This window comes from Ostrinia furnacalis, unplaced genomic scaffold (assembly GCF_004193835.3).
Source record: "Ostrinia furnacalis isolate ACB-3 unplaced genomic scaffold, ASM419383v2 OfSCF0635, whole genome shotgun sequence".
Taxonomy (NCBI): domain Eukaryota; kingdom Metazoa; phylum Arthropoda; class Insecta; order Lepidoptera; family Crambidae; genus Ostrinia; species Ostrinia furnacalis.
This window is the reverse complement of record NW_021130874.1, coordinates 1,161,687-1,189,346: the sequence shown is the minus strand read 5'-3', so window position 1 is coordinate 1,189,346 and position 27,660 is coordinate 1,161,687. Positions and strand designations below refer to the sequence as shown.

The following is a 27,660-nucleotide window of genomic DNA, read 5'->3' as shown; positions in this document are numbered from 1 at the left end:
GACGTGACTAGCATCTGAGTATGAGAGTGCGAGGAAACCGAATAGCCGCCAATTTGGACCTTAATTACATCTAGTTACGTTCCATCTGTGATTAATTACAACGTTGATTGCCCTTTTGGCATTTATAATGCAAAGTATATTTTGGTTCGGTGTAACACACTTACGCCCGTATTCACAAACATTACTATGAGGTCTCACAGTGCTGGTGGACGCACGAGTGCGTTGCTGTGCTTTCAATTTGCTGCTTCACTTCAGCAAGCATCGTTTGTTGGTACGGGTTTAGTCCATAAATGACTTTTATGACGTTCTGTTGTATTCTATACAAAGCAACAAACCATCTCCCAGTAGAGCACAAAGTTAAAAATAGGCACGATCTTCAACTTTATTACTTTTCACAATGCGTTCCTAATTAATAAAAAGTTCAAAGATAACAGAATGAGTAAAAACGATTATACAGATAGAATAGAATAGAATAGAATAGAATAATTGTTTATTTGCATAAAACATGGTATACAGTTGTTACAGCTATAAAATAAGTCCACATGTTTTGCTACATCAAGAAGCATGCAAGTTTGAATACAATAGATAACAAAAGAAGATACAGTAATCTTAAGACTAGGCGCAGAACACCGTTTTTTAGTTGGCCATTAGTTGTGCCCGATTTTAATTTGTATGAAGAATCGGCCAAATCAAATCGGCGTAATGTGCGCACTTCCATACATGCCCATACTGATCAACTGCCCGACTAAACTATCGACCGACGAAAAATCGATGGTCTGCGCCTAGGCTTAGAACTTGCTGTTTATTGCTATTTTGTTACCTACAACTAAATGATGCGGTAAAACCAGCCGCAATGTACGCACAAATCTTCTTCATGCCCATTCTCATAATATGAGGGCCTTTTGATAACATCAACCATTGCTGATTCGATATCAAGATCTCTTCGCTACATACTCCGTTTAAGCACAAAGCAGAAATGTACTAATAAAATTTTATCAAACCGAAATCAATAACATATTATTCTGTTGCATAAAGGTAACATTCATGAACGTTTTCAATTTTAATTCTAAAATTGCTTCATTCCCTAGTTTTTAAGTAACTTGAGTAGCTTCCTTTCTACTCCGCTTCTTGAATTTTATACATTGTCACTTTGTTCTAGAGGTTTTATGAAATTAGTTTGTTTGAAGCGACGTCTTTTTGTGATGATAATTATATTATACCTACATTACCTACGGCTGTATGCGAAAAAGGTTAACTTTGTATATCTCTCACACAATTTGTGAATTGACAATCATTTCATTACCATGGTTTATACAGGGTGTCCCAAAAAGTAGTGTCAAGCCGAAGCACAGAGGTAGAGCATCTCTAGGGCTACCCGAACACCGTGACTTTTGATTTTTTTAAACATATCCTGGTATGTGTTAACTTTTTTAGTTTACATTCGTGTTATGGATGTAAATAATATTGTAGGAGATGTGAAGATTTTTGGCGACCGTCCCTATATAAGCCAGCGCGCAGTGAGACTCGGGCTCACTTTGCCTTCAGCCGTCGCTGCGATCGGAGCTCTCGGATTTTGTATTTTGTGTGTTAATTATTTTTGATTGTAATTTTTGTTTTCTTATTAAAATCAGTGCGAAGTCATTTTTGTCTTTTTAAAAAAGTACTTTCCCTCGGGATTCGCTACATCAGAAGTGGGATAGGATCAACGTGATTCTATCTTACTGGCTATTCTGATTTGGTGTCTACCGGCGCGAAGCGTAAAAAGAGAAAAATGGGTGACCGTGATGATCGTGATCGTGAACGTGAGCGTCGTAGAAGTCGTTATAGCAGCCGAGAGCGCCGACGTAGTAAATACCGCGATCGTGCTCCGGACGATAGATTAAAACGTGACATGGATGTGATGTTAACTCGCCTTAGAACGTTGGAAAGTCAGGTAGCCGCGCAAAATACGTCGTCACCTGTGCAACGTAATGTATCGCCGCGAAATAGGTCATGTGAACGAAATAGGTGCGCAACGTCTCCTTCGCCCTATAGGCCCGCGTCGTGCGCGCGCCCCGCGGAACGTTCTATGACGCCGCCGTTCCCGCCGGAACCGCCGAGCGTCCCGCAGCATGCGTGTCCAGTGCCGGCCGCGGAATCGGATCGTGTTAGTGAGGTGAATGCACCGTCTGCGGTGACGGACCGCATCGTGGATGCTATTCGTTCTATCGGTACGGTAAGGTCTAGCCAACATTTTTACATTTCCAATTTCGATCCTAGTTTCCACAATATTGACGATTGGTGTGAGGAGGTAGATCGAGCAAAGTCTCTCAATAATTGGAGCGATTACGAATGTCTCTCACGTATAGGAAACTGTTTAAAAGGAGAGGCAAAGACGTGGCTAAACGAGTGGGTGACGACGGAGCGTAGTTGGACCAGCTTTAAAAAGGAATTTAAACCTTTGTGTCCGAAAACTCCGGACATTGCTAACATTTTGTTTGAGGTAATGAGTACAAACTCGGATAACTACACTACCTATGCTGATTACGCCCGTCGCTCACTCCTTCGTTTACGCATAGTTCGGGGTCTTAGTGACGAATTGATATCGGCAATCGTGATACGCGGAATCACCGACCCTCAAATAAAGGCTTCCGCTACAAACGCCAAACTGTCGCCTAACGACCTTGTTGAATTTTTCTCAACATACGTGAAGCCTAGTGCATCTAAGGCTAACTCTGCTCGTGTCGTGTCCCAAAATACGTTTGCGGGGAATAACAAAAACGTCGCTAATTTACCTCCGAGAAAAAGACGGTTCGATGAAGGCAAGTGTTTCTCGTGTGGCCGGTTGGGACACAGACAGGCTAATTGCAATAAGAGATCTAAGACCGACCAGGAGGAACGCTCCTCCTCAGCTAGTAACAGTAATGCGAGTCCAAAACCTGTTTTTGTGCCAACAAAGCCCGATACGTGTTCGTTCTGCAAAAAGACGGGTCATAAAATCGAAAATTGTTTTGCCAAACAAAAGTCTGAGTCTCGTAATAAAAATAACGTCAACTTTTGCCGCGAAAACGAGACTACCCGCAACAATGACGTTGTTGTTGCAGTGATTCAGGGCGTGCCGGTTGATGTATTAATTGACAGCGGCTCAACGATATCGCTTATATCGTCAAATTTATTGAGACATTTTAGTTGCGCGCTTAAGCCGGCATTTCGAATATTAAAGGGACTTGGTAGTCAAGAAATCGAAAGTACCTCTTACGTGACTTTGCCAATCGAATTTGACGGTATAACTCTTGAAGTTGACATGTTCGTAGTTGCGTCTGAGTACATGAACACGCCGGTTATAGTTGGTACAGACGTGCTCAATAGAGAGGGCGTTCGTTATATTCGCACGCGCGACCGCCAACTCCTTACGAGAGAAACTATCGAGCCAGATAGGGTAATGACTATTCAGTCTGATGTTTCTGTTCCTGTGAACACACCTCTTGTTGAAAATGAATTGCAACAGTTGTTGGCAATAATAGATGAGTTTTCTCAATTTTTAATATCCGGTACAGCTACTTCTACCGTGAACACTGGTAGCATGGCCATCAGACTGAAGAGTGACACCCCAGTTAACTATAGGCCGTATCGCCTTTCCCACGCGGAAACACTTCGTGTTCGGGAGATTGTCAAGGACTTATCGGCAAAAGGGATCATTCAGGAGTCGGAATCTGATTATGCCAGCCCGATTCTTCTTGTCAAAAAGAAGGACGGCTCCGATCGAATGTGCGTCGATTTTCGGAAGTTGAATGACGTGACCGTGAAGGACCGTTTTCCATTGCCGAGAATCGATGACCATATAGACCGGCTAGGACGAAACAAATATTTTACGAGCTTAGACATGGCGACGGGGTTTCATCAGATTCCTATGGATGAGGAGTCCGTTCCTCTAACTGGCTTCGTAACGCCCGAGGGGCATTACGAATATTTGAAAATGCCGTATGGTCTCGCAAATGCCCCGGTCGTCTATCAGCGAATTATCGCCAAAACGCTCCGGGAACATATAGAATCTGGTGAAATCCTCGTCTACATTGATGATGTTCTGATCCTAAGTCAGACAGTAGATCAGGGGTTAGTTATTTTGCGCAAAGTACTTAAAACTTTGACTGATGCGGGTTTTTCTATCAACCTTAAGAAATGCTCCTTCCTCTCACCCACGATTGAGTATTTAGGCCGTAGTATCAGTGAAGGTCAGGTGCGGCCGAGCGTTGACAAAGTTAGGGCTTTAACGGAAGCCGACGAGCCGAAAAACGTGAAACAAGTCCGTCAGTTTATGGGCTTAGCCAGCTATTTTAGGAGGTATATACCCGGTTTCGCTCAAAAGACGGCTTGTATAGCGGCTCTGACGCGTAAGGACGTAGCATTCAATTGGGGCCCTGAGCAGCAGGCTGCCCGCAAAGAGATCATCGAGTGTCTGACNCCGTTCCTTTAACTGGCTTCGTAACGCCCGAAGGGCATTACGAATATTTGAAAATGCCGTATGGTCTCGCAAATGCCCCGGTCGTCTATCAGCGAATTATCGCCAAAACGCTCCGGGAACATATAGAATCTGGTGAAATCCTCGTCTACATTGATGATGTTCTGATCCTAAGTCAGACAGTAGATCAGGGGTTAGTTATTTTGCGCAAAGTACTTAAAACTTTGACTGATGCGGGTTTTTCTATCAACCTTAAGAAATGCTCCTTCCTCTCACCCACGATTGAGTATATTAATTGACAGCGGCTCAACGAACGAAGTATTTAGGCCGTAGTATCAGTGAAGGTCAGGTGCGGCCGAGCGTTGACAAAGTTAGGGCTTTGACGGAAGCCGACGAGCCGAAAAACGTGAAACAAGTCCGTCAGTTTATGGGCTTAGCCAGCTATTTTAGGAGGTATATACCCGGTTTCGCTCAAAAGACGGCTTGTATAGCGGCTCTGACGCGTAAGGACGTAGCATTCAATTGGGGCCCTGAGCAGCAGGCTGCCCGCAAAGAGATCATCGAGTGTCTGACTAGTGAGCCCGTACTTGCGATTTACGACCCTTCGTTACCGATTGAGGTGCATACCGATGCAAGTTCCATCGGCTACGGGGCCGTTCTTCTGCAGGTGCACGAGGGTGGTCACAAGCGAGTGGTTGCTTACTATAGTAAGCTAGCGCAGGGAGCTGAAAGTAAGTACCACTCGTATGAGCTGGAGACTCTTGCGGTGGTCAAAGCCTTACAACACTTCAGGCATTATCTTGTGGGTGTGCACTTCACCGTAGTCACCGATTGTAACGCATTAAAACTTACCAAGCGGAAAAAGGATTTGCTCCCGCGGGTGGCTCGGTGGTGGGTGTACCTGCAGGATTTTGACTTCGATTTGGACTATCGGAAGGGTTCACTAATGTCGCACGCCGATTATCTCAGTCGGAACCCGGTCAATGTGTGTACGGTTCAGAAGCCACTGAACTGGGCGCAGATTGCTCAGGCTTCCGACGAGGAAACCCGAACTCTCATCCAGCAACTACATGATGGTCAGTTGGATGCGAGTAGATATGTCGTTAAAAATGACATTCTCTATGTTAGACATACACCTACTGGTGAACCTTCCCGACTTCTGTGCTATATCCCTAAAGGGCACAGACTTAGCCTATTGCGCGTGTTTCACGATGAACACGAACATCCCGGAGTTGAAAAGACGGTTGACCTTGTTACTAAACATTTCTGGTTTCCCGGGTTGCGTAGTTTTGCCCAAAAATATATCGCGCACTGTTTGGTGTGTATTTCGCATAAAAAAGTCCCACGGGCTCCATTACAGCCCATTACCTCTTGGGAAAAACCAGACGTACCTTTCGAGACTGTCCATATGGATGCTCTAGGACCGCTCCCCGAAGTAGATGGTTACCGATACGTTCTCATAGTGATTGACGCTTTTTCCAAGTACACCCTGTTGTACCCAATGTATCGACAAGACTCTAACGAATTAAAGCGTCATGTTACGAACGCCATTTCATTATTCGGGTCTCCCAAATTGATTGTTGCGGATAGAGGTCGCATGTTCCAAAGTACTGAATTTCTGGATTGGGTCAAGGATATGGGGTGTGAGGTACATCTAATCACACCCGAAATGCACCAGTCCAATGGGCAGGTCGAACGCTACTGCCGGACAGTATTGAACATGATTCGCATCGAAGCAAATCATAGACAGCAACGGTGGCCAAATGTTATTTGGAAGCTGCAGTTGGTCCTGAATATCACTCGACATAGGACGACTCAATATTCTGCGCTCAATCTTCTGGTGGGCATTGATGCGGCAACACCTCTTCTCCGAAGCCTAGTGCGTGATGTGGCACTCGACGGGTCCAGCCCGAACAGGGAGGCTCTGCGCGAGATGAGTCGGCAGAGGGCGTCGGAGCGTCTCAGGCGAAACCAGCAGACTCAAGACGCCTATGTAAACCAAGGCAGAAAGGCGCCTCGAGGTTTTGAACTAAATTCTTTGGTTTTTGTTAAGAAGCAAGCTCAATCAACGGGGAAGTTGGACTCCGGCATGCGCGGCCCGTATCGCGTGGTGAAGGTTCTCCCGCACGGGCGCTACGAGCTGCAACTCCTGGCCGGCTCCTATGGGAAGTCGACGCAGGCAGCAGCGGAGTACATGGTCGCATGGCGCGGAGAATGGACTCCTGATGTGTGTGCTGCTTACTTTGATGGTAAGATGCCTGGCTATCTAAGAGTGGTTTGTGAACTATTCTTTGGATAGACTCCAGTAATAGCTAACGTAGTGCTTCCTTACTGGATTGTGCAATTGTTGGGGAACGCTAACGTCGTGCCTCTTTCCTAACAATTGGGGGCGGACATGCTAACGTCGTGCCTCTGTCTCGCCGGGCTAAGTTACGCTAACGTCGTGCCTATGACTTGAGCCGTGATTAAGTTACGCTAACGTCGTGCCTATGACTTAATCTACCCTAGCGACGTTTCGCATCCTATTTATATGGCGGACGCGTCTTATGTGTGGGATGTTAAGCGTTGTAAAACTTATCGATACGTGAGTTTATGTCTTAAATGTTTTCGCTTAATTTAACACAGGTGCAGACAGCGAAAATGAAGAGCTTGAGACTGTGGCCGCACAGCCTCGGGAAGACCAAGTCGAGGACCTGAGCCCGGAATCACCTTTCGTCCGAGCTTCTGGTCTACCTTCGGACGACGAGCAGCAACCATCGACGTCTGGGCTACAAGGGCTGGCAGGTGCCTCAAGCACTAGCCACGCCGTTGATGGACTCCAACCCAGCGGTCCGGGACTGTCCATGCCACTGCTGGACTGAAGGAAGAGGGAGACCGAGGACGGTCTCCTGTCAGGAGAGGCCGTGTAGGAGATGTGGAGATTTGCGGCGACCGTCCCTATATAAGCCAGCGCGCAGTGCGACTCGGGCTCACTTTGCCTTCAGCCGTCGCTGCGATCGGAGCTCTCAGATTTTGCATTTTGTGTGTTAATTATTTTTGATTGTAATTTTTGTTTTCTTATTAAAATCAGTGCAAAGTCATTTTTGTCTTTTTAAAAAAGTACTTTCCCTCGGGATTCGCTACAATACATAATTTTTATTTTCAGATCTTTTTTCTTCATAACATTCATTGATCATATTGTTTTAATTAATAATGTTGTTATTAAGAACATACTTCAACTCATAATGTTGTTGTTCAGAATAATTTACTTTATAACAGTAGTGTATTATTGGGCATTCTGTCCCCCAGTCGTCCGCTTCGCTTCCGACCGTTNCGCTACAATATATTCTAATCTACCCCCATTATAATTTCTATAGTCTGGTCTGCGAGCACGTAGAATTTTGTCCAATGACCCCAAGCTGTTGCTGTCGCGCTCGCACACTCACTGCGGGCGCCCGTCGCACAGTCGTGACAGCAATATAATTACGCGCGAGCGATAAGGATGGGTAGCTTGGGGTCATTGGACAAAATTCTACGTGCTCACAGACCGGGCTTCAGACATCTGTGAACATCTTTAAATATTCATTAGTCGTCATTAAATTAATGAATAACTTTCTATCCAGACGCACACGGGTGAGAAGCGCTACGCCTGCCGACTGTGCGAGAAACGCTTCACGCAGAGCGGTAGCCTCAGTCTGCACTACCGCACCTTCCATCTGAAGCAGCCCTACCCTCCGAGGTAAGTCACCAATTTCTCTACGACAGGGCTTCCCAAAATTTTTTTTACTGTGACTACGCCCTTGGGAATGAGCCATTTTTATTTGTCACAAACATTGAGTTACCATGAAGGCAGGAAGCCCTGCTCTAAAAATTTAAAATGTCTTAATGCCATAATATGTGTGATGTAGCACAGGGTATTCTAGTACGGACATCAGCCTCTACGAAATACTTATTTTTATTCCTTGTTGTTATAATGACTCGTTACAAACTGTGACTTTATGTATTTTGTAAAGAGAAATAAAGTTGATTTATTATAATATCCTGGATGGATAAATGATACTTTTTCAGGAAAAACTATGAACGGATTTTGATTAAACTGGAGACGTCGGTAAAGCCGCGACCTAAAGCTTTTTTCCCAATAATCCCAAAACACAACTTTCCTAAAAGAACACATAATTCTGGCCCAAAAAAATCAGTTAGTTAAAAACTTGGTTTATCAATCAAGTTAGAAACAAAGAAAGCTAGTTGATGGAGTTGACAAAATAGTGACGATATCGACTTGTGACGTCACAAAATCTTAGACATAGCTTAGAGAGATTTGCATTTTGATAGCTTCAATGTATGTCATATTATTGTCAACTTGACGTATATTTTCGTTTACAGGAACAGAAGAAAAGAAATCGAGAAGCCGAGCGCAGACGCAGCGAACTTCCTAGGTTTTTACGGCAAAGAAGAATATTAAATAGGACTCCTTCTCTTTAATGACATTTTACTAGTTAAAATTTTGTAGCTAAATATTTACTAGTGAACAATGCTGTGGATTTGCATATTTTATTAGGACTTATCGCGTGTAAATAAATAGGTAAATTAGTTTTTTAATAACTTTTTATAATAATAAGGTCCTATATCATTATTTAGGATCATTTGAAAGCGATAAAGGGTTTATTTTTCTACAATGTCTTCTCGCACTCAACATATTGACAAAAAGGTAATTTATCCCTGCTAAAGTCACGAAAAAATATGAATCACGCTACAGACTAAAGCCCAGCCAGCCCAGTGAGCACGTAGAATTTTGTCCAATGACCCCAAGCTACCCCTCCTTATCGCTCGCGCGTAATTATATTGCTGTCGCGACTGTGCGACGCGCGCCCGCAGTGAGTGTGCGAGCGCGACAGCAACAGGGTCATTGTCCAGGTCATTGGACAAAATTCTACGTGCTCGCAGACCAGACTATAGTGGTAGCCCAACAGATGGCGCTGACATACGTTACGCTACAAACCTGCATCGCGGTGTCAGAGTTCTCTGCGCTACTAACACATTATTTAGCAAACCGAGATGATACACAACTGGACCTTGGTCCTCAGTACAACACCCGCTCGGAAGGAAGCATTTCCACCTTGCTTTCTTATGTGTTTGATCCTCAAAATATACCACATATGATTGAAGTGAAAAGAAGGCTGTTTTTTTAAATAATGGAACGTCTCCGTTAACTGTTTCCTTGCAACAAATTATCTTGTAAGACTGCCATCAAAACCGATCTAAAATTACTGCCATTTATATTAAAAGATCGGTTTTAATAACTACGGGAAAGAGGACTTTATGAAGTCTATCCGTAAAGGTGTTTATTGTATGTAAACAGTAAAATATGTATTGTATCTAAGATAACTGCAATAAAAAGCAATATTAATATCTTAGTAATAAATATTAATTTATTAGGACCTTTTTATTATATAATGATCTGAAAATAAAGTTCTTATCTATTACTCCACTGAATAACTACGATATAGATTGTATTAATAGCGAATTATAATAAAACTATTCAATTATTTACAGCAGTGTTTTTCAACCTGTGGGTCGCGACCCTCTGGGGGGTCGCCAAGCCTCTATAGGAGGGTCGCGAGAGGTCGTAAAAACTACCTCAGTAAAAAAAACAGTAAAGTAATAATGATAGATTTATCAGAAATCTAATAAATGCAAATGCATAAATGTTGTATCGATTGAAATATTCGGTCCCTACAACATCTTAGTAACATTATAAAATGCGTGGGCAAAATATTTTTCCATACTAGGGGGGTCGTGTGACACGTGTGAGCGGCTCGTTGCTCTGTTAGAAGGAAATGCCTAGTCCAGGGGTGGCCAACTTGATTAGGCATAAGATCTAATGTTTACTAACAAAACCCTGGGCGATCTACCACTTACATACTTCTTGAAATCTTAAATGAAACAGCATGGTTTAGTACACAATCATGTAGCACGATCGACTGGACTAATAGTCGATCGACCGGTCAACCCTGCCTTAGTGTATACTCACCTGTATAATAATAATATGATTACGCCCATTTAGGCTTTGTTTTATACAAATGAGGCTTGTTCATACTTTTGATAACGTAACATTGTCAATTTTTGTTTGGACTTTTCCTATTTATTGTCTTTTCTGTACGGAGTTGTTACAATTATCTCCTACCAATGTTTTAAACTTTCACTGCCCAACCGATTTTCATCTCTTTCTGAATGATTGGACAAATTAATATTGTCAATAGTTATTAATTGTTCTTTAACAAACTACATTTTATTTATTGTTAGTCTGTCTTCACACTAGATAGTTTCTATACATTTAGGTGTATAAGGACCCACCTCATGATGTTGGGCTGCATATAGGTGCGCCAATGATTGTACATTAAGATTAAGGAACCGATTGCTAAGATTGTAAGCAATAACTCCGCGTGTACAAACACAGCGTGATGCAATCGACAGTGTGAACATAGCCTTTAAAACATTATTATGTATCGGTTCAGTACCGAACAAAACAATCGAACCATTGTGAAACTAGGGATCTACAAAGTGATATCACTCCAGCTTTGTTCTATTTTTATGAATTAAGCGCCATATAAGTAGATAATTAATAATTATTATGATTATAATATTTATTCTAAAATATTTCAGCAATACAGATTCAGATACTGCCTAGTATACAGGGTGTTAGGTAAATGGGTATTGAGCCGACACTAGCCCATGTTAACATGGGCATATAAATGGTATGGTGAAGTCAGAAATTTGATATCATCATTTTAATCTTTTTAATTATCATACAAAATAAATTTTGTAAAATCCGATTTGTATGAAAAATAAAATAATTAAAATGAAGATATCAATTTTCTGACTTCACCATACCATTTATATGACCATGTTAACATGGGCTAGTGTCGGCTCATATACCCATTTACCTAACACCCTGTATATTTTATTGATTGTGTACCTAGATTAAATTATTATTAGTACGTGTATTGTAATTTTAGATTATACGTCTAAAATATTGTCACTGCTAAGTATAGATTACATTATACAAATATAATACAATAAGAAGATAAAATAATGATGGTTTTATTTTCCTTTGATTGATTTGAATTTAAAGTAGGGAATTTAATATACAGGTATCTTCTTCTTCTTCTTTTATTTTGGCGACGGCTTGGTTTTGAAAACCATGATTTCGCCAATGTCACGTAAATAGCTTTGACAAAGTTACAGGGTTTTAAGAGAGAAAAAAAAAATATTTTTAGGTATCACTTATCTGAGTCACTGGCTGAAGTATGGGAGCGACACGGGAGGGTGTATTTTGTGACAGTCAAACGCTGAGACTTTAAATCTTCAGATTTGTATGCTCTGGATGGCACCCACCTCAAACCAATGTCACCCCTGATGACCCACGCTGAACTGTCCCACCAAACTCAATGGCATGGGGGCGCTACCATCGTTCAACTATATGGTTTCCAACATGGCAAAAATCTGAACCAGCGATCCGGTATTGACGGTGGCGCCCCACTGTCAATGTCATCGACAGGACAGTCCAGTATTTTGGAACTATACATTACCTCCTGTATGGGAAATATGTCAAAATTACAATTTTATTTTTGGGAGAGACATATCCGACGGTTGAAAAATGAATGAAATCAATCAATAGTATTTCTTATTAAATTACAAGGTGTTTGTTTTTCTTACACGGTTTGTAAATAGACATTAAATCGATTTTCGATTATACCGCACTTCCCTATTTCTCTTCGATTTGATTTTGTCATTGGAGACGTTTGGCCGAAAATAGAATTGTTAGTGCTAATAAGAAAATTATGGCTTGCGTTTAGCGGTAAAAACTATCAATGTTAAAAAATGTATGGACGACTTCACTATTGAAGTCAGCAAACGTGTCCTCGCCGAAGAGATGAAAAGTTTTCTGTGGCAGCTGCCATGGCGATCGCCATTTTTCTAACAAAATTTATGTTCGGCCAAACGCCTTAATTTCGCGCCGCGCCGTCTTGTTGTCATTGTCAAAAAAAATGTCAATATTTCGCGTTTTTCCTGGTTTTTCCGTCGAGTCCTTTCATAATTCGATGGGCTTTGTCGTATTTTGGATTATTGAAATAAGTTTTTCAATTGATAAAAGTAAACAATAATTCACGATAAAGTCAATTAACTAACGTTCCAGTATGGCTGACCTCAAGATATGCAGGATATGCCTTCGAACAGAGGCGAAGGTTTACAGGCTCGATCAATTTCAGCTTGTGTATTATTATGAAGAAGTTATGGCGCTAAAAGTAAGTATTTTTACTCTTACATACATATTAAGGCTACTTTGTAAAGTTTTCTCAAGATCCTTTCGGCCAATGCGTTTTGTCTTGTCGATACCTACAAGCCGGCACAATCTATTTTTACTCCGATTAGGCAATGTACCGTAAATTTAACCGCCTTATTAATTATCCGTAAATCCTTAAATTGTAAATAAACCGCCTAATAATACAATAAAATGTAAACCGTCTAATAATACAATAAAATGTTATTCGTCACTAAAAAACCCTGTAAGTATTTTGTGACTTTTCCCAGCGGGTTTTTATTAGTGTAGATAAATAAATATTGCAATTAAAAGCGAACCCTTGTAACATATGAAGCCTGAATCCATTCTCTAACTCCTACCATCCAATAGCTCAGTCTAATCTTTATGTAAACAAGTTCTTGAGGTTTCTTTAAAGCCATTTTGTACTATTGTTGTTTTCAGTTAGATTATGATGATGGTCTACCACAGTACTGCTGCTATGAATGTGCCACCATGCTCCATAAGTTTCACAAGTTCAAGGAAAAGTGTTACCGAGGACAAAAGGCATTCAAAGAGATGCTGTGGAAAGGTCCAGTGAGTAACAATTTCTGTTACATAAAACATAGTATTCTTACAGTCAACAACACATGATTGTCAATATTGTTACATATTTTCAAACATGACAATATGTAAAATACACTCGACAGCAAATAAATCGCACCACCCGCGGTNCTATGACTTGAGCCGTGATTAAGTTACGCTAACGTCGTGCCTATGACTTAATCTACCCTAGCGACGTTTCGCATCCTATTTATATGGCGGACGCGTCTTATGTGTGGGATGTTAAGCGTTGTAAAACTTATCGATACGTGAGTTTATGTCTTAAATGTTTTCGCTTAATTTAACACAGGTGCAGACAGCGAAAATGAAGAGCTTGAGACTGTGGCCGCACAGTCTCGTGAAGACCAAGTCGGAGACCTGAGCCCGGAATCACCTTCCGTCCGAGCTTCTGGTCTACCTTCGGACGACGGGCAGCAACCATCTACGTCTGGGCTACAAGGGCCGGCAGGTGCCTCAAGCACTAGCCACGCCGTTGGTGGACCCCAACCCAGCGGTCCGGGACTGTCCATGCCACTGCTGGACTGAAAGAAGAAGGAGACCGAGGACGGTCTCCTGTCAGGAGAGGCCGTGTAGGAGNAACCATAAAATTTGGTCTAATTGATCCCAGAGGTGAGCCCCAAGTGAGGTCTTTTTTCAAGTCACATTTATGGTAATGTTAATCATTTATTAAGAAATTAAATGTGTTTTTCTTTAAGGATATTTATTGGGCTTTCAAATAACACCAATATTGTTGGGGCACCATTATTGTGTCAAAAGAAAATCTTTGAAGTTCGCGTCGTGGGTGGTGCGATTTATTTGCTGTCGAGTGTATGATATCGTTATGTCGTTTTAATCCTCCAAATATAAGTATTCTGACCCTATAGCACTCCCTTTATACAAAGGCAAATAAAGAAACAATAATTTCATTCAACTCCTAACTTTTCAAATCACAGGTCACATATGAATCGGTATACAAAGTCGACAGAAAAGCTCTCGGTCTCCAGTCCACGTTAACAGTTCTCCCAGTGGAGTATGTTACTACAGACGACATGGATACCGTCATAAAAGAAGAAAACGACGAATATGACGAAGACAATTGCAATGAGTCATTATCGGATACTGATAATCAAGAGATCTATAACCATGAAAGTAATTCAATTGATGAGAAATGTATAGTACTACCAGATAATGAAGTTGGAATGGTCGTAGATTCAGAAAATCCACTTGATTCTACAACAGTATTCGTAGAGGATAAAAAAGAAGTCACAGTGCTTGAAAATGAGCCGTTAAAGAATGAGAAAAAGCCAGTAAAGAAAAGTAAACGATCACATACAGCACCTATTACTCGTAATGCTAAGAAATACAAGATTGTTTCGAAGACGAAGTTCCTGGATGCTAATCATTGGAAGATGTTTAATTTGTCGGAAGAAGAGGCAGTGAAAGATTTCAGGGCTAAAGCAGATGACCCTAAATATTTGGCAGCATCGTTCAAGTGCACAGATTGTTTTAAAGGTTTCTCGAAAGAGCTCATGTTGAAACGACATAGGCATTTAAGGCATAATGAAGTGAGTATGTTTTTCTATACTATTTATTTCGAATTGTGTAAGGTTCCTAAACATCTGTCAATAAGGGGCCATCCATAAAGTACGTCACACGAATTTCATGATTTTTTTACCCCCCCTCCGTCCTTGTCACAGGTGGTCACATTTCTGAGACCCCCCCTCCCTAGTGTGACGTAACATGTTTCGCAATTTCACATCGAAAAATTATTAAATTAACAGCAGTTCCAAAATTAGTTTTATTTCCATTTAAATTAAGTATTTTTTTTATGAAATCAACATTATATCAAATATTTGAAACAATTGAAATTAATGTGATATCACGAAACTTAGGACCCCTCCCACCCCTTGTCACACCATGTCACACTTTGTCAACCCCCTCCCCCCGTCTTTACGTGTACTTTATGGATGTCCCCTAATGGGCATGTAATGATATTGAAAACAGATAATTCCGCTTAGTGACGCCGGCATAAGTACCTCGCGTCCACCGACAATGTTATAGTACAAGCAAATGCAAGAAGCATATCCCATCACTTGTATTTATTTGGAAAAGTTAGCTCCTTCAATTTATGTTTCACATAATATTTCCTCTGTTGTTCAGGATTCTATTACTTAATATTTTATATGGAAAGTTATCATGTTTTTTGCTGTGTCGTTCTAGAAACATAGAATACTACCCTGTAGATTTCATAAAAAAAATTACCGTGTCTGCCGCACACAATACAAGAATTTCGTCGGACCTAGCTAAATTTGACACACAGTGCGCGTCCGCCGCGTGTTTATCTAGCGCAGACAAGAATTATTTCTTGGTCAGCGTCGGAGCAATGTACACGGTTCGTGTGTAAAGCCCGGTCTGTGAGCACATAGAATTTTGTCCAATGACCCCAAGCTACCCATCCTTATCGCTCGCGCGTAATTATGTTGCTGTTGCTGTTGCGACAGACTATAGAAACGACACGAATTCTTGCGTAGACCCGGCGACTTTTTTAGCATATACGTACAAACGGCCTGAGGGTAGCATGGCTTGTGTGACTATTTGAATTTGTATTATGTTTTAAGTAATTACACTACATAATTTACAGACTGTAGGCCCAATAGAGTGCCGCTTCTGCCGCATGCGTTTCAAATGGGACTGCGAACTACGCAAGCACATGCGCTCACACTTCACCAAGTTCCAGTGTTTGAGATGCGACCTGGTCTGCCCTATCGAGTGAGTAAAACCTACTTTGTGTCCTGACCATAGCTTTTATCTGAAGCTCTAGTGCAGGGACGACGAACCAATGGTACGCGTATCATATCTATACTAAAGCCTGGTCCGTGAGCACGTAGAATCCCGTCCAATGACCCCAAGCTACCCATCCTTATCGCTCGCGCGTAATTATGTTGCTGTCGCGCTCGCACTGCTGCTGCTCACGGACCAGGCTTTATCTATACTAATATTATAAATGCGAAAGTAACTCTGTCTGTCTCTCTTTCACGCCAAAACCACTGAACCGATTTTGATGAAATTTGGCAGAGATATTTTGAGTCCCGGGAAAGGACACAGGATAGTTTTTATCCCGGTTTTTGAAAAGGGACGCGCGCGATAAAGTTTTTCTGTGACAGACAAAATACCACGCGGGCGAAGCCGCGGGCGGAAAGCTAGTTCACTATAAAATAAAAAAGTTAATAATATGTCTTTTGAATAAAGGCCATCGTATTTTCCACTTTTGAGGAAGGTTCCGTCACTTGTCAGTGGCGCCACTTGGGATATCGTACCCCTCATCGATATGTCTATGTGTTGTTTGATGTCATGTCTATGACTACGTCAATCATTTTTTTATAGAAAAGTGGCACGTTGATAAATAAAGGTTCGCCATCCCTGCTCTAGTGTGATTTGCAAAAAGATTAAAATAACATAGTTTTTTGTTTCAGGACCACAGCTTTGTTACACGAGGATTATCACAACGGAATTATTAGGAAATGCATTCACTGCAATGAAGAGTTCAAGTATGCGATCATAAATTAATGTGGTACTGTACATTTGTATATTTCGTGTCAAACAAAGTTTTTCTTATTGTTATCGTGTTGCAGACATAGTTCGACATATTACACGCATTTGCGTACGCATCGTAGCGATCACGTGTGCACGACGTGCGGCGCGTCCTTCGTCAGCGTCGCCGGGCTCAGCCAGCATAAGAAGCTGCAGCATTTCCACAGCGAGATCGTGAGTACATACGACACTAGTAAAGTCCGGTCACCGAGCAGATAGAATTCCGTCCAATAACCCCAAGCTACCCATCCTTATCGCTCGCGCTATGTTGCTGTCGCGCTCGCACACTCACTGCGGGCGCCCGTCGCATAGTCGCAACAGCAATATAATTACGCGCGAGCGATAAGGATGGGTAGCTTGGGGTTATTGGATGAAATTCTATGTGCTCGGCGACCGGACTTTATACGACCTACTACTCACACATGTAGGCCAGGCCTATTCATCTCCCCGAATGGAAGAAGGACACGACATTATGTAAACCCAATTTACGACATTATGATCCAAAGAACATTGCACGACACTGCTAAAAATGAATGATACTCGTCACTATTGAAGTTAGCAAAAACGACCTCGCCGACAACAGTTGTCGGTAATAATACTTTGTTTCTCAAGCGCGAAAAACGAACGTACCTAAGATTTGGTTTATCTAACAGTGATTTCATCTTATTAAGGTGGTTAAATTGTTTCTTTTTGTATGCTATGCTTACGTCGAGTATGAAGTGGGACTTGATTTAGCACTTATTACTTTTGCGTGACATTTGATTGAACCCAGTTTTGTAAGTCAAATAAATAAAAATAAAGTACTTACCTGGTTTGCCGCCGTTGCGCTATTGGCTCCGCACTGTATTTCACTTTATTTCACAACACATTCACAATTATAATATTTTAAACTTTCATGTTGCATTTTTACTAAATTCTCACTACTACGGGATTTGGCAACACAAACACTTTAAAAAGGTAAAAAGATAATTTTACCTTCCCGACGTTTCGACTCGGTTGCACGAGTCACGGTCGCGGGCAGACTGAAGTGATGCGGCGTCGTCTGCTCTTGCGCGATGAATTTTCTTCACCCACCCGCATTTGCACAATATTTTCGTCCGTGGTACAGTCAGTCCGAAAATTACAATAACAGTTTCCGGGTTTCTTTGAGACGGCCTAAAACGCGTGTGTTGTCAAATCCGGTAGTAATGAGACATTTTACAATTTTATTATTCACCAAAATTCTTGCCAAAACGAGGTGTTAAATTCGTAATTTTTCGTGTGTTCCACTCGTAAAAATGAGATTTTATTCGTAGGTCTAGAAAAGTGGCACTTTTGGATCGAATCCGTCGTAACTTCATACAAAAAAGGCCTTTCGACATTACAACTGTCCCCTTTTTCTACTGGTCAAGGGGGCTAGCGCAAGCTACTTCTGCAATTTGTTCGGCTTGCAAGGTTTGCGAGTTTAGAGTAGTAAGCAATTTATTTAGCAATTTATTAAGTCGGCCGTTTGGTGTAGTGGTTCAGAACGGACTACTATGCCGAGAGGTCCCGGGTTCGATTCCCGGCCGGGCAGAAATTGAAATGATGAATTTTAATTTCTGTGACGGGTCTGGGTGTGACTATGTATAATATTTATGTATTTAAAAAAAAAGTATATAAGTAGTATATCCGTTAAGCTAGCACCCATAACACAAGCATTAAGTTGCTTACTTTGGGGCTAGCTGGCGCTGTGTGAAATTGTCCATAGATTTATTTATTTATTTTAATTTATTTACGACACTAATATAAGATTCTTTCAACGCAGGAGAGTCCGGACGATGACGAAGAGGTGAACACATTCTGTGAGAAGTGCAACATTCGCTTCGAGACTAGAAAAGCTTACAATGAGCATCTGTTCCACTCCGCTATGCATTTGGAAGGAGCCGAGTAAGTGATACAAATTCTTTATTTGTTCGTTCGTTCGTTTCAGCCGAAAGACGTCCACTGCTGGACAAAGGCCTCCCCCAAGGATTTCCACAAAGACCGGCCGCTCGTACCTCCCGCGACCTTCACCAGATCGTCGGTCCACCTAGTGCAGCGGTTCTCAAACTTATTTAGTCTACTGCCCACTTTGAGAATAAATGATTTTTAGCGCCCCCCATTTTTGTAGTCAAGAGTCGAGCTCAGTCGGTGTCTAAGAGTCCTCCTAGTAGATGACGCCTCCCAAGCCTCTACACAACGTCCCGATTTTTTTTCCGGGTCTCTTATCGCCCCCCTTTAAACCTGCAGCGCCCACAAGGGGGCGTTATCGCCCACTTTGGGACAGACTGACCTAGTGGGAGGCCTGCCCACGCTACGTCTTCCGGCTCGTGGTCGCCACTCAAGAACTTTCCTGCCCCAGCGGTCATTAGCTCTACGGGCTATGTGCCCCGCCCTTTAGCGATTCTGCGGGCTATGTCAGTCACTTTGGTTCTCTTTATTTGTATATCACAGGAAAATGTTTTGTTCTCTTCATTTCAACCATAGGACGTCCAAAGATGAACATAGGCCTCCCCCAATGATTTCCATAATGGCGTTGGTAGTAGCCTGTATCCAGCTACCTTCATGAGGTCGTCGGTCCACCTTGTGGGTGGACGTCCTACGCTGCGCTTTCCGGTACGTGGCCTCCACTCCAAAACCTTGCTGCGCCATCAGCCATCAGCAATACTTTTTTACATGGGGTTCGAATTCATTGAATCCGAACATTACAATCTAATGGGGGTAGTTGGAATGTGATTTCACCCCACAATTTTAGTGACGATGACCTATGACGTCATTTATTAAATTTATGACGTCAAGGCACGTGATTAAATATTCCTTTTTGATACATTTCAGACAAGATCTAAACGACGAATACTCAGTGCCAAAGAAGATACTTGGAAAGAAAGCTCAGGAAAAGGTATCCATCTATACTAATATCATAAATGCGAAAGTAACTCTGTCTGTCTGTCTCTCTTTCACGCCTTAACCACTGAACCGATTCTGATAAAATTTGGCATAGAGATAGTTTCGAGTCCCGGGAAAGGACATAGGATAGTTTTTATCCCGGTTTTTGAAATAGGGACGCGCGCGATATTGTTTTTCTGTGACAGACAAAATTCCACGCGGGTGAAGCCGCGGGCCTAAAGCTAATATCTTTACAAATAAAGTCGACGAGTTAAGCTCAGAGCAGACTTATCAACTCGGAAAGGGATCGACATCGTATCGCCTTTCGCGCTGTCAACCGCGAGGCGAGGCGTTTACGTTACGGTGCGGTTAAGTGTGCGTTGCAGTATGGAGTTTCATACAAAGAATACTGAGGGCTGAGTGTGAGTTTTCAACCGACTTCAAAAAACTTGTGCAGGCAAACTTTACATGTTTCATAATCTTGGCACCGACTCCAGAAGTATCAATCATGATAAACCTACATAAATATTAATAATTCGTCCTAATAAATAAGTAGGTAATTAGTAATTATTTTTCTACGTTTTAGTGTAGGTTTTTTGGAGTCGGTTTTATTTTTTTTTTATAAAATTTTCATCAAAAAATGACATTTAATGTATGACGGATTGTACACACGGCCACACTGTTAATTATACATTTCCGTTTTTGCTCTCGCTCTAATCAAATGGCGATTCTTTGCGATAGAACGAGATGGCATGACTGGCAATGGGCAGTTAACACTGTTACCGATAGTACAGCGCCCCTAGCGGGAAACGTTCAAAAACTAAAATTTTCATAAATTTTTTAACGAGCTCACTAGTGAGCGCGTTTGATGTAAACTCACACTCAGCCCACTGACCGCCTCGAGTTGACACGGTTACAATCCCTTTTTGGGCTGATAAATGTGCGACGTCCTTTATAATGTAAAAGTAGATGAAGCGAATATTTTTTAAAGATTTGTGTTTTTCCTTTTCAGATCACCATCGAGCTGCGAAGAAAGTAATTATTATGATAATTTCACATATTTCAAATATTGTTATTGCTGAATTTAATTACATTTTGAAAGACTTACCTAATATTAGAGGCCGGTCGATCTATTCTCATAAATAAAACACTGCTCTACAACTTTCACATTATATTGCTTTATTTTAGATACAATTCATCACTTAGCACAAAAGCGCGGAGTCGTCTCTGCGCGTCCCTCTATTCTGACGTTTGATTCTCGTGTGACATTGACAATACGTCAATGTCACTATGACAGCAGCTCATTGGCTATAACGATATAGATGACCCACGCTGAACTGTCCCACCAAACTCAATGACAGGGGGGCGCTACCATCGTTCAACTATATGGTAAAAATCTGAACCAGCGATCCGGTATTGACGGTGGCGCCCCACTGTCAATGTCATCGACAGGACAGTCCAGTATTTTGGAACTATACCGATATTTTAACGTTTTAGATTTTTCACAATTAACACTAATAAGTAAATTTTGGTAAATAATTGGAGATGCTACTATAAAAACCTTTTACTGTTCCCTTTTTCCATGGTAATGAAAGTGTATTTTCAACCGACTTCAAAAAAAAGGAGGAGGTTCTCAATTCGACCCGTATGTTTTTTTTTTCTATGTTTGTTACGTGATAACTCCGCCAATTATGAACCGATTTGAACAAATCTTTTTTCGGCGTATAGGTAATACCTCAAGGGTGGTCCCATTTAAATTTAATAATAGAAAAAACAACCCCCAAGGGTGGAAAATTGGGGATGAACTTTTTTATACGCAATATCTCCGCCGATTATAAATCAATTTGAACGATTATTTTTTTGTTGAATAGGTATTATCAAAATGGTGGTTTCATGCGAATTTGAAGAAAATATTTCACCCCCAAGGGTGGAAAATTGGGGATGAACTTTTTTATACGCAATATTTTTAATTTTTAGTTTTTTTTTGTGTTCACGCATTTGAAGTCGGTTTTATTTTTTTTAAAAGTTAATTATTATAACAACTTTCTTCTATTCTTTTGCAGCAAAAACTCAGAACAAAAGTTACCATCAATAAAATCGTACCGAAAGAGGAAACCGAGGAGGCAACCCAAAAAACCAACGGACTGTCATCAGGTAAGAATTTGTTTCGCGTTTTATGTACAACCAAGTTAAGTTAACTGCGCACCTGGGAGCCGTGACGTCACATGCTCTGATACGGACGGGGCAAACGCGGGGAGGTGTGCGGGTGAGTTCGAGGGAGTCGCATTCCAGCGAGATGCGCAGTTAGCTTGATCGTTTTGTATTTGAGTTTACTATAATATCATATCGTGGATGTCGTAATAAGAGGAGAAGCCACTAAAAGAAAAATAAATTAAATCCATTTGTCTCTGGTAAATTAGTAAATGTCGTGTCCCTAAAGTAGAGACTAAATAACCAGCCCCCCTAGACTAGTTACAAAAGTTGTAATTTCGAAATCGTTACGCTGCGGCGTTTTTTGTATTTACTACTTCGCTCCGTGAAGCGATGAAGTATTTTAATAAGTCTTATCGATATTTCTGTCTGAAGAGATTAGATGATTTAATTTTATTTTATTATTTATTTATTCACCATTTGAAGATTACGATTTAATCCAACTTACGGCTTGTTTTTACACTGTGGCGTCATCGCGTCAAGGGTGGGGCTGTCGATTAGTCTCCTGGCACGCCTTTCCACCGAATCCAAAGCAGCCAAATATTTCTTGGCAGACCCGTCCCAGAGGTGGCAGCAGTATTCCACGCAAGGTCGGATCTGTGCTTTATGTAACTGCAGCCTTGCTTGCAATTAAGAACATTTGATTTGATACTCAATATCATAATGTTTACTTACCAGTGCGGCAAACACTTCGAAACTCAAGCAGCGTGCATGAAGCACCATCTAGCGGAGCACCCGCGCACTTCGTTCTTCGCGCCCAATGAGAGACACATTTGCGAGATCTGCGGCGCTTCCTTAGCGGTCAGTATTTATTTGTTTATTTACTAAAGCCCGGTCTGCGAGCACGTAGAATTTTGTCCAATGACCCCAAGGCAAGCTACCCATCTTTATCGCTCGCGCGTAATTATATTGCTGTCGCGACTGTGCGACGGGCGCCCCCAGTGAGTGTGCGAGCGCGACAGCAACATAATTACGCGCGAGCGATAAGGACGGGTTGCTTGGGGTCATTGGACAAAATTCTACGTGCTCGCAGATCAGACTATATTATAGCCATTCACGAGGTTTAATTTTGGTCTGCCTCAGAAAATAAAAAAATACCCTTTCCAAAAGCCGGGTATCCTATAGTATATGTATATAATATACTTTACCTTATTTTAATTAGGGATATCGTTTTTATACTTAACAGTTGGCACCACTGGCGATGGCAAGACCCTATTCTATAGTGGCGCCATCTTGGTGAGTGTAAATGTGGTAGTCCTACTGTTTCGGCGCTCACCAATTGGCGCTACTGTCGTAGCCACTAGCAAATGAAGGGTCATTTAGAAGAACAACCAATGTAAAAAAAAAACAAAATGAGATTTTTATGTTTATAGTTTCTTTGTAATGTTGCCTATTAACCGTAAATGTTCTTCCAAATGACCCTTAAAATGTCAGTGACCCTACACTAAAGTGGCGCCAACTGGTGACCGCTAAAATGATAGATAATTTTCTGTTGATAATTCATAAATTATTGTCTTTTCTGCATAATAATCAAAATCTGTGTTTGTTTAAAGATCCGTAAGCTATGTGCCTGATCATGTGATTGAACAAATATTTGTTTCCAGCCGGGCAGCGTAGCCATGCATCAGAATATACACACACGCGAAAAGGAGTTTCCTTGCGACTCCTGTTCGAGGACTTTTCACTCCAGTATCGGCCTGAAGAGGCATATGGTGGTGAGTTACTTCTCATCCTTTTCAACGCTTTTCCCTTTCAGCTCGGAATGACAACTTCTCAAAATGACAACCGGGGCGCAAAATGTCCACTTCTCGAAATGACAACTTTTTAAAATGTCAACTTCGCTAAAAGACAACTTCTCATAATGTCTATTTCTCACAATGACAAACTCGCATTTGGTCTACTTCGCAACTCAACTACTTGCTGATATTTTATTTTCATTATTTCTAGAGTTCTAGTTCTTCTAGAGTTGTCATTATGTGAAGTTGACCAAATGCGAATTTGTCATTGTGAGAAATGGACATTATGGGAAGTTGTCTTTTAGCGAAGTCGACATTTTAAGAAGTTGTCATTTCGAGAAGTGGACATTTTGCGCCCCGGTTGTCATTTTGAGAAGTTGTCATTCCGAGCTGAAACGTCCTTTTCGACCAACAAAAGTCCACTGGACAAATGCTTCCTCAAGGATTTCCACAACGACCGGTTGCCCAAATCCAGGTGCCTACCTACTTATTTGGGCTCAATAGGGATGTTTCCTGGGTAAAAAAGCAAGTTTTAATTAGTCCGTCAGTTAGCTTATCAAAAACTACTCGACACGTATTTTTCACTTTTTGAAACTAATGAAAATGTAAAGACAAGGCGTGCCAAAGTTCTAAAGAAAAGGCCCGTGACGTCAATGAGTGCGTAAAAGTGCAGCACTTTGTGAAGTCGCGCGAAACTTCAACGCACTATAACTTTGTAATTATTTGTTTAATTGGCAATTAAAAATATGTGTCCAATATTTTTTTATATTAAAATTGACGGACTAAAAAAATTTTTTTAGGAAACTAGCCTATTAAACCTGGATATAAATATCACAGAAGCACGATCTCCAGTCTCAAATTTATCTAAAAGGTGCCAGTGGAACCCTTTGTAGACGGACAATTCTGACTCCTTCAATTCTGAATTCCCTGCTTCAGACGCAGAGGTCCCGGGTTCGATTCTCAGTGGGGGCAGATTTTTCTGTTTGGTTTGGTTGGTGGTAGGGCTTGTTCTAATTCCGCCATCTTACCCAAGTCTGTCGTCATAACAACAATGTTAACAGCATTGTTGTGTTCCGGCAGTTAGAGGTAAGATAGCCAGTTCCTCTGTGGTTGAGGATTCCGGGTGAAAATCGCTTTCACCTTCGGCCTGATCGTCACTTACCATCAGGTGTGATACAGGCCAAGAGCTTCCTCGTTGTGGATATAAAAAAAAATCTTTTAAAATTCTCTATATCCGCGCTCTAAGAACTAATAAATCCCGATATTCGACTAGCAATATGTCCATAAGGCTTACTTTGAACTATCATTACTATGCGCAGACGCACACGGGTGAGAAACCATTCGCCTGCAGCCTGTGCGACAAGCGGTTCACGCAGAGCAACAGTATGAAACTACACTACCGCACCTTGCATCTCAAGCAACCCTACCCAAAGAGGTGAGTACCAGTACAGGACTATTGCTATCATTCCCACACCAACTTCTGTGTCACCAGAGGGCCCAATGTGAGTTTTCATCAAACGCACTCACCAGTGAGCGCGTCAAAAAATGACATTAAATGTATGACGGATTGTACAGCGCCCCTAGCGGGAAACGTTCAAAAACTAAAATTTTCATGCATTTTTTAAACGCGCTCACTAGTGAACGCGTTTGGTGTAAACTCACACTCAGCTCACTGGGCTTCGATGTCGCTGATTTGTAATGTCGCTGATTTGTAATGTCGCCAATTCATTCGCGTTTCATCATCTCCAGTCCACACTCCAGTTACGCTCCATTTTCATTCCAGTTGAAGTGCAATTCAGTATCGCGAAAAAAAAGTCGAAACAACGGATTTATGCACTTTCCATTAAAAGTCCGGACACCTTATTTTTTAAACTAAAATAAATTAAAACAGCAAATGTTCGTGAAGCGTTTGAGATAAAGTTGCTTTCTGTCAGCTTTTTCTCAAAGACGCAGTTGCACTCCGTTTACGCAGCTGATTTTCGTTCGTGTTCCAGTCGCTTTGCAGTTGAAAATGCTACCGTTTTTGCGCTCATCGAATTGCGTCGAATTAGGTCTATCACTTGCCAGTAGCGCCAACTGATGAACACTCATTTGGTTTTTCTGACTACAATATCGTCTTCTTGAAGATACATTGTTAGAATTTATTTATTTGTGTCAATAACCGCCTCTGTGGTCTAGTGGTAAGACCACTGCTTCAGACGCCGAGGTCCCGGGTTCGATTCCCAGTGGGGGCAGATTTTTCTGTTCGGTTTGGTTGGTGGTAGGGCTTGTTCTAAGTCCGCCTGGCTAGCTACCACCATCTTACCTAAGTCTGTCGCCATAACAACAATGTTAACAGCATTGTTGTGTTCCGGCAGTTAGAGGTAAGATAGCCAGTTCCTCCGTGGTTGAAGATTCCGAGTGAAGCTCGCTTCCACCTTCGGCTGATCGTCACTTACCATCAGGTGAGATACAGGCCAAGAGCTTCCTCCTAAAAAAAAAACCTAATTCACAAACACTTATCATCCTCAGGAACAGAAGAAAGAAGAAAGCTGAGCCGCCCATGGTGATGGAAGAAGAGAAGAGTACCGGGGACGATTCCAACAGTGGGCAGCAAGACATGCATTACCTCACTCTACAATAAACCATCAGCCCACGCTACGTCTTCCAGCCCGTGGTCGCCACCCGAGAACTTTCCTGCCCCAACGGCCATCGTCTCTACGAGCTATGTGCCCCGCCCACTGGCACTTGATTTTAGCAATGAGGGCTATCGTTTTTATACTTAACAGTTGGCACCCCTGGCGATTGACAGGACCTTACTCTACAGTGGCGCCATCTTGATGAGTGCAAATGCGATAGTCCTCCTACCACTTTAGCACTCACCAGTTGGCGCCACTGTCTTCGCTACTAGCAAGTGACAGGACCTTACTCTACAGTGGCGCTAACTGGTGAGCGCTAAAACGATAGCCCTCATTCTGCAAGCTATGTCGGTCACTGGTTCTCCTGCTAAAGGTCCTGCTTGGTAAAGGTCGCGGGAAGAGCCTGGATGCGGGCAGCGCAGGACCGTTCATTATGGAAAACCTTGGGGGAGGCCTTTGTCCAGCAGTGGACGTCATTTGGCTGAAACGAACGAACGAACAATAAACCATCCCAAAGGTCCTAGGTTCTGTTCCCAGTAGGGGCAAACATTTTTCGGTTTGGTTGTTGAGGCTTGTTCTACGTCCGCCTGGCTAGCTACCATCATCTTACCTAAGTCATAAAAAAATACAGAATTTTTGTTTTGAAAGTTGAAGGTAAGATAACCGTGAGCACCTCTCCGCTTGCTTAGAAATGTAGAAAAACCAGCCAATATTTATAAATTTGCGATAAGTTGTATCAATTGTGAATACAAATTTTATTAAATAAGTAGTAAATGAATAGCAATAAGTAATTTAAATAAATTGTATTAAAATAAAAAAATAAAAAATATTTATTTAGAGGTGGAATTGTGTAAAGCAATAGTTATCATTTGACAGTTCATAACGTACGATTATTCTGTCAAACGCTTCGTTTAACTGACTTTATCGTACGTTATGAACTGTCAAATGATAACGATTGCTTTATAGTTCCAAAATACTGAACTGTCCTATCGATGACATTGACAGCGGGGCGCCACCGTCAATACCGAATCGCTGGTTCCGATTTTTGCCATGTTGGAAACCATAAAGTTGAACGATGGTAGCGCCCCCCTGTCATTGAGTTTGGCGGGACAGTTCAGCGTGGGTCATCTATACACAATTCCACTTCAGTTTAGACCACAAGTGGCACTTATGAACGTCAAAGTGGCACTTATGAACGTCATTATTTTCAAATACCAGCGCTTCTGTAAATCGCAAAATAAATGTAGTTTTGTTGTGATGTGTAATATTATACAGTTTACTATTGTCATTAATCTTTTG

At 41.7% G+C, this 27,660-nt stretch overlaps 2 protein-coding genes across 2 annotated transcripts in view; both read left to right on the top strand.

Moving 5' to 3' along the window:
• LOC114366425 (zinc finger protein 613-like) overlaps window positions 1-9,246 on the top strand; it is a 33,580-nt gene extending 24,334 nt beyond the window's left edge. The window contains exons 13-14 of the mRNA XM_028323295.1: window positions 8,041-8,156; window positions 8,801-9,246. Of these exons, the coding sequence (XP_028179096.1) occupies window positions 8,041-8,156; window positions 8,801-8,879 (195 nt within the window). The 3' untranslated portion in view covers window positions 8,880-9,246. The remainder of the gene's footprint in view (window positions 1-8,040; window positions 8,157-8,800) is intronic.
• Window positions 9,247-12,496: 3,250 nt separating this feature from the next.
• On the top strand, window positions 12,497-26,450 carry LOC114366426 (zinc finger and SCAN domain-containing protein 31). Its single transcript, XM_028323296.1, has 14 exons — window positions 12,497-12,723; window positions 13,182-13,313; window positions 14,273-14,884; window positions 15,961-16,088; window positions 16,793-16,867; window positions 16,952-17,084; window positions 18,697-18,818; window positions 19,746-19,809; window positions 20,809-20,831; window positions 21,860-21,950; window positions 22,686-22,808; window positions 23,612-23,722; window positions 25,063-25,178; window positions 26,255-26,450. The coding sequence occupies exons 1-14, from the start codon at window positions 12,616-12,618 to the stop codon at window positions 26,364-26,366; spliced, it is 1,950 nt and encodes a 649-aa protein (XP_028179097.1). The 5' UTR covers window positions 12,497-12,615; the 3' UTR covers window positions 26,367-26,450.
• Window positions 26,451-27,660: the final 1,210 nt, after the last annotated feature.